Raw genomic sequence first — 7,928 nt, 5'->3', positions numbered from 1 at the left:
GCATCACCTCACACTTCTTCGCATTGAACTACATCTGCCACCTATCTGCCCACTCCACCAACTGGTCTATGCCCTTTTAAAGTTCCACACTGTCTGCTTCGCAGATTAAAATACTTCCAAGTTTTGTGTCATCTGTGAACTTTGACATTGTCCCCTGCACTGCAAGATCCAGATCACTGCCATATATTTCCAGCATTTTGAATAAATGTTGTTTGAGTTCAACGCCTACCCTCCCAGGACTCAGGGTGATTATTGGCCCTTCCCCCAGGGGGCGGTCTTCCTGTGGGTGCTCAGTGCGCAGGCTCGGCTCCCGGACCTGGGGCGAGCGATACGCATGCTCAGTTCCGAGTGCCTTCGGCGCATGCTCAGCCCCGGGTCCGGCGGCGCCCAGCCGCGCATTCTCCAGGCCTCACCTCCCTCTCGCTCTCTCTCTCACCCCCCAGCCCCCGGACTAAGCTCCGGTCTCTCACTCCCCGGTCTGCGGCGCACGTAAATGGCGTCCGATACCAGTGACGCCGAGGAGTTTTATGATGCGGCGGAGGATGTCCACTTGGCCCCGTCGCCGGTCGCGTAAGTGCCGAGTGGATTTTGGGAGGGACTGGGGGCTGCGGTGGGGGAGGGACTGGGGGCTGCGGTGGGGGAGGGACTGGGGGCTGCGGTGGGGGAGGGACTGGGGGCTGCGGTGGGGGAGGGACTGGGGGTCGGGCTGAGGTGGAGTGGGTATGGATTGACTTGGGGTTTTGAGGAGGAGGGGTCTGGAGTAGAGGGGTTCATATGGAGGTCCCTCCCTCCCCCCCCCCCCCCCCCAGACTCGATGGACTGAATGGCCTCCTTCTGCACTGTATGTTCTATGTTCATGATCTGTCCAAGTTGATCTGTAAGCTCAGACGTTTGCTGTTGAATCATGTACTGACTGCTGGATGACTCCAGTTGTCCTGGAACTGAGCCATGCAAACCAGAAGGTTCCAGACTCATCAGTGTTGTTAGATGACCCTTAGCCTGGGTAACCATAGGAGTTCTGCAGTTGGCTTCATATTGCTGAGTTAATGGTGATGGTTTGGGGGGGGGGGGGGGGGGGGTTGGGAGAGTTTGGTCCGAGGAAGTGGGGGGGGGGGGGGGGGTTGGCGAAAGTTAGGGGTTGTGTTTGGGTGGAGGGGGGTTGGTTGTGTTGGACTCTGGGGGGTTGGGGGGGGGGCGGTGGTGGAGGAGGACCTGCCGGTCTGGGTGAGGTATTTTGAGGTTACTCCTCTTCCGCAGCCACCTCTTTCCTCTGGGACAGTTCCCACCCCCAGTTTTCTGTTCTGGGCAGCTTATGAAGAAGGCTGCTCAGAGAGAGAACAATTGAGATTTTTTTTCCGCTTTTTCAAAAAGAACATAATTTTAAAATCTTTGTTATCTGGCATTCTTGGGGTATGGGTGATGCCAGTTCATTAAAAATGCCAGTTAACGGGGTGTTCCATGACTCCTGGACACAAGATGACGTACAGTATATCTTTGTTCAGGCACAATCACCCAAACTGACCCCAATTTCAACCTAAAACCCAAGAACAACTGCAGACCTGCAATCTATTGGTATGATCAGATATTTTAAAGAATGGGTATTGGCTTTTTAAACAAATTGAACTGTCAGAACTTCCAGTTACCAGAGAATTCTGCTTGGTGGAGTGCCCGATACACAGTTTACTGTCATTTGCCCTTAATCAGGGAGCTTTTGTTCCAGGATGGTGATGTGAGGAAAGGGCCATATTTTGGCTATGCTGTCCAGACAATTTTCTTTCCATTTACATAAATTAACATCAACACAAATTGTTCAAGCTTCACTTTCTTCGGCCTACGACCTCAGAATTGTGCTGGGGGAGCAAGAGCTCTGCTGAAGTTGCGCATTTTGTAGCTGTGGCACACGTATAAATAGTGATGTCTTGAGAAGTGTGCATATTACAGAGGAGGAGGTGCTGGAAGTCTTAAAGCGCATCAAGGTAGATAAATCCCCGGGACCTGATGAAATGTATCCCAGGATGCTGTGGGAGGCTAGGGAGGAAATTGCGGGTCCCCTAACAGAGATATTTGAATCAACGGCAGCCACAGGTGAGGTGCCTGAAGATTGGAGAGTGGCAAATGTTGTGCCCTTGTTTAAGAAGGGCAGCAGGGAAAAGCCTGGGAACTACAGACCGGTGAGCCTAACGTCTGTAGTAGGTAAGTTGCTAGAAGGTATTCTGAGAGACAGGATCTACAAGCATTTAGAGAGACAAGGACTGATTCCGGGCAGTCAGCGTGGCTTTGTGCGTGGAAAATCATGTCTCACAAATTTGATTGAGTTTTTTGAGGGGGTGACCAAGAAGGTAGATGAGGGCAGTGCAGTAGACGTTGTCTACATGGACTTTAGCAAAGCCTTTGACAAGGTACCGCATGGTAGGTTGTTGCAGAAGGTTAAAGCTCACGGGATCCAGGGTGAGGTTGCCAATTGGATTCAAAATTGGCTGGACGACAGGAGGCAGAGGGTGGTTGTAGAGGGTTGTTTTTCAAACTGGAGGCCTGTGACCAGTGGTGTGCCTCAGGGATCGGTGCTGGGTCCACTGTTATTTGTGATTTATATTAATGATTTGGATGAGAATTTAGGAGGCATGGTTAGTAAGTTTGCAGATGACACCAAGATTGGTGGCACAGTGGATAGTGAAGAAGGTTATCTAGGATTGCAACGGGATCTTGATCAATTAGGCCAGTGGGCCGACGAATGGCAGATGGAATTTAATTTAGATAAATGTGAGGTGATGCATTTTGGCAGATCGAATCAGGCCAGGACCTACTCAGTTAATGGTATGGCGTTGGGGAGAGTTATAGAACAAAGAGATCTAGGAGTACTGGTTCATAGCTCCTTGAAGGTGGAGTCGCAGGTGGACAGGGTGGTGAAGAAGGCATTCGGCATGCTTGGTTTCATTGGTCAGAACATTGAATACAGGAGTTGGGACGTCTTGTTGAAGTTGTACATGACATTGGTACGGCCACACTTGGAATACTGTGTGCAGTTCTGGTCACCCTATTATAGAAAGGATATTATTAAACTGGAAAGAGTGCAGAAAAGATTTACTAGGATGTTGCCGGGACTTGATGGTTTGAGTTATAAGGAGAGGCTGGATAGACTGGGACTTTTTTCCCTGGAGCGTAGGAGGCTTAGGGGTGATCTTATAGAGGTCTATAAAATAATGAGGGGCATAGATAAGGTAGATAGTCAACATCTTTTCCCAAAGGTAGGGGAGTCTAAAACTAGAGGGCATAGGTTTACGGTGAGAGGGGAGAGATTCAGAAGGGCCCAGAGGGGCAATTGCTTCACTCAGAGGGTAGTGAGTGTCTAGAATGGGCTGCCAGAGGTAGTAGTAGAGGCGGGTACAATTGTGTCTTTTAAAAAGCATTTAGATAGTTACATGGGTAAGATGGGTATAGAGGGTTATGGGCCAAGTGCGGGCAACTGGGACTAGCTTAATGGTAAAAACTGGGCGGCATGGACTGGTTGGGCTGAAGGGCCGGTTTCCATGCTGTAAACTTCTATGATTCTATGATTCTAAGTATCTGGGTATCAAAATAAATGAGTTGGATTGGAGGAAGCAGTACAGATCTGGTGGCCAAGAGACATGCATGATTATGCCATCTCAGAAAATTAAAATCCTTTTGTGTAGATCCTAGAATCATGAAACTCTTCTGTACAGATGTAGTTGAGACTGCTATCCTTGTTTGGATATCTCGATGTTGCATCTTCAAGGGTGCAGAGATTATTGAACCAGGTCTGAAGGATATTTGACGAGCTGATCTCTCGATGAAATCTTCTCTCAAAGAATTTCGGTGAAAGCGTGTCATGACCATTGAGAATCGCCCCTTTGTCTCAGGATTACTGCTGGGTGCTTTCAGCGAAAAGGTTGCTATCTCAAGTGCAGGACAATCACTTCCTGAACTCAATTATGCCATTTTCGGTGAGAACTTACAGGAGTTTGATGTATGGGTGAAGACATGCACTCTGGGCAGGACTAGCTGAAACGCGTTGGAATAGTTTTCACATTTAATAAAGTTAGATCTTTGCGATAGAGTAATATTTTTATTCATTTATGTATGTTATTTCACTGAACCAGCAATGTTCCTGAAACAAAAGTGCATTGTGAATTATGTTCCCATATAAATCGCAACAAAGGTTGCTTGCGTTTATATAGAACCTTTGGACAGGCAAACATCCAAAGGTGTTTCACAGACTGGAGAATGGGAGGGAGAAAGGCTTCTAAGATCAAGGTGGAGAATGAACAGAGGTATCCAAAATAAGTGGTTTTGAGTTTATGTCAATAAATTAGGAAGGCAGGTCCTCAGAATGGGAACTGGATGGCTGAAGGCATGGCCGCCAGTGGTGGGATGAGGAAAGATTAGTATTTGGGGATGGGAGGGATATTGGGGTGAAGGAGGTTACATTGTTTGGGAGAGGTAAGTCCATGGAACAGTCTGGTTCAATTAATGAGTGGTTCAGGCTGGGGGCCATGGAGTTTAGGCAAGGCCTGAAGATGATTTTGCATTTACCCCTGTTGGAAGTTGCGGCTTTTCCAAGATTTGATGCTGGACTGGTCAGCACTGTGCAGATGTGGTGGCCAAGAGACATGCATGATTATGCCATCTCAGAAAATTAAAATCCTTTTGTGTAGATCCTAGAATCATGAAACTCTTCTGGTCAGACGTAGTTGAGACTGCTATCCTTTTTTGGATATCTCAACGTCGCATCTTCAAGAATCCTGGTCAGGACTTTTGTGTTGTTGTGTCTAAATGGCTGTGCTATTCCAGTAGGCATGAAGCATATTGTTTGCTGTCTTTGAAATAAAACATTGATTTCCAAAGTTGCTTTTGGGGGGGGGGGGGGGGGGGGCGGTGGAATCAACTGGAAAGCACTCTAGGATAAGGATTACAATGATAAGTTTAGCAAACATTCAGGGAAGTATAAAGGTCATTTAAAATTTGCAAGTAGTCACTCCCTTTTTTTAGGTTCGCAAGCTTAAACATGGAATACATGTGTAAGGCAATGCCCTGTCCATTGAGTAATTGGGGTGGGTGAACCAACCTTCCAGGAAAACTACCTCAATTTCCTATCACCGCAGAATCCAAAGAAGTTGATTGTCCCAGCATTGATTTTATGTGTTGCTCTGTTTGGAAAGTACCAACTGCAAGTTTGGAAGCCTGTCCTGCTCTATTTGAAACTTACCAAATGTTTGCTAAAACAGCAAAGTCATCAAAATATCTGAGATAGTCAGAAACTCCCAGAAATACACAGCCCCTTTGGCACCTGAAATGTAAACAGTTAGTGTTTTGGATAGAGATTTGATTTTTCATTTGTTTTGAGCTTTAGCAGTTTCGACTTCAATACCATCTGAAGTAATTGATTGGTATTGATATGTGACTTGCTCCTGATACCTGTTAGTTGTATATCTCTCCACCGATACTGTCATTTCTGATGAGTGTTTCCAGAATTTTCTGTCTACGTTCCAGATTTCCAGCATCCTCGATATTTTGCTTTTCCTCATCTAAGACCATATTTTCATGCTTGCATCCGTGTTGGAATGGAGGCAGGTGGGTGGGACCTGAGCCAAGTGAGAACAATTATAGCTGACATATTGGTCCACCTCACCAGGTTCCATTGATAAGACACACTGACAGGACATCATTGCACTGCAGTTCTTGGCAGCTCCGATATTGTGTAACATTTTACCACAGGAATTCAATTTTGTGCCCATCTATCATCAAGTGTGCCATTGTGGTTCCAACTCCACACCATAAAAACATTCTATTTAACCCCCTTTCTTATTTCCAGCCACAAAAGTCAATTAATATCAATTTTACCAATCCTTCGAGCTGCCGCTAACAAAAATATGGCAGTCAACATGGACCTTTTGCAAACGATTTTTTACAGCATTATTCAAAATCTTAAAGACATCATTAAGATTTTAATTCCATATGGGAAGGGTTTCTTCTGTTTGAGGATTCAAACAAGGATTTTTCTGATAAAAGCACAACTGTGGTGCTCAGCTATATTACAAAGCTGAGCTGACTAATCATAGAATTTACGGTGCAGAAGAAGGCCGTTCGGCACATCGAGTCTGCACCAGTACTTGGAAAGAGCACCCTAATTAAGCCCACACCTCCATCCCATCCCTGCAACCCCACCCAACCTTAACACGAAGGGCAATTTAACATGGCCAATCCACCTAACCTGCACATGGACTGTGGGAGGAAACAGGAGCACCCGGAGGAAACCCATGCAGACACGGGAGAATATTTCAGAACAGAAATTCTGTGCACATCTCAGACATTTTATACAGATGCGGTGAAATTATAGCATAAGGTTAAGTCGCCATAGTCCCAGGTGGCCATAGGATGCTTTCCCCTTTGAGGTGGTGGGCGGACTCGTGGTGATTTAACCTCCAGCGAGCGGCAAGATTGAGAAGGCAGAATTGCTGGCCTTGCTTTGCATCATGAACAAGCTGACTAGCCAAGTGAGCTAAACTGGCTCAGTATAGTATGAGAGAACAATAATAATAATCTTTATTATTGTCACAAGTAGGCTTACATTAACACTGCAATGGAATTATTGTGAAATTTTGCCGCCCTCTGGTGCCTGTTCGGGTACACAAGAGGAAGAATTCAGAATGTCTAATTCACCTACCAAGCACGTCTTTTGGGACTTATGGGAGGAAACCGGGGCACCTGGAGGAAACCCACGCAGACACGGGGAGAATGTGCAGACTTTGCACAGACAGTGACCCAGGCCGGGAATCAAACCTGGGTCCCTAGTGCGATCCACTGTGCTACCGTGCCGCCCGGTATTGGGTCCCGGGAAAATAAAGTTTGAAAAGCACTGAATTGATTTCATGCCTCTTGGTTTATTCTCATTTGTTTTCCTCCTTCATCACCAATTATTTGGTCATCGCTTGCTGAATTTTAAAATTCTCCCGATCTTAGGTCTTAGTACTATTTTTGAGAACATTATAAGCCTCTTCTTTCAACCGAGCATTAATAATACACTGGATAATCTTGAACAAGCTCTTTTATAGGAACAGATAGATTTGTGCTTCTTTAATCCCTTCTCTTGCTTTCTAACAATTTACATTTCACGTAGAAAAATGCACTTGCAGTCTAGGATCAGACCTGAGCAGTTTAATAAATGGGATTGCAAGTTAATTTTATTTTTAAAATAGTCTGTATGCCTTGTTATTTTCAACACAAAGATAGTTAGTTGAAGCCAAAAATACATATTGAAGCCAGTGTTGCAGACAATTGTTTTACAAGCTGTTCCATTGCTGGCTCATGGAGATGACTGATGGCAAATAAAACAGGATGACAAAATTTAGTCTTCTGCACCTGCAGATACAAAAGGAGAAAATTAGAAAATATGAATTGTATTATGTTTGCCATATGAAGTTACTAGAACAAGTAGCAAGCTTGAGGATTTGGAGCAGTTCAATATTCCACAAAGGAGGACCCAAAGATTGATTCACAGTGGAAAAAATAAGAGTCCGAGAGTAAACTGGCAAGGGCCCCAGCTATTCACAATGTACATCAATGATTTTGAAGAAGGAACCAAATGTAATATTTCGAAGTTTGCTGGCGACATGAAACTTGGGAATGTGAGTGGTGAAGACAATGTTAAGAGTCTACAAGTTGGAACGGCATGGTGATGCAGTGGTTAGCACTGCTGCCTCACGGTATCGAACCCGGGTCACTATCCGTGTGGCGTTTGCACATTCTCCCATGTCTGCGTGGGTCTCACCCCCATAACCCAAAGATGTGCAGAGTAGGTGGATTGTCCACGCTAAATTGCCCCTTAATTGGGAAAAAAATAATTGGGTACTCCAATTTTTTTAAAAGTCTTCAATTTGATTTGAACAAATTGAGTGACTGCACAAATACAT

At 45.4% G+C, this 7,928-nt stretch overlaps 1 protein-coding gene across 2 annotated transcripts in view; it reads left to right on the top strand.

Moving 5' to 3' along the window:
- Positions 1-360: 360 nt before the first annotated feature.
- The window catches only part of wdr44 (WD repeat domain 44), a 104,949-nt gene continuing 97,381 nt past the window's right edge, over positions 361-7,928 (top strand). The window contains exon 1 of one of the 2 annotated variants that reach the window (XM_072505052.1): positions 361-570. In XM_072505052.1, the coding sequence (XP_072361153.1) occupies positions 494-570 (77 nt within the window). In that variant the 5' untranslated portion in view covers positions 361-493. The remainder of the gene's footprint in view (positions 571-7,928) is intronic. The other variant, XM_072505051.1, reaches the window with a different exon arrangement.

Source organism: Scyliorhinus torazame, chromosome 5, assembly GCF_047496885.1.
Source record: "Scyliorhinus torazame isolate Kashiwa2021f chromosome 5, sScyTor2.1, whole genome shotgun sequence".
NCBI lineage: Eukaryota > Metazoa > Chordata > Chondrichthyes > Carcharhiniformes > Scyliorhinidae > Scyliorhinus > Scyliorhinus torazame.
Note: the sequence above shows the minus strand (reverse complement) of the source record. Positions and strands in the feature narration are given on the sequence as shown.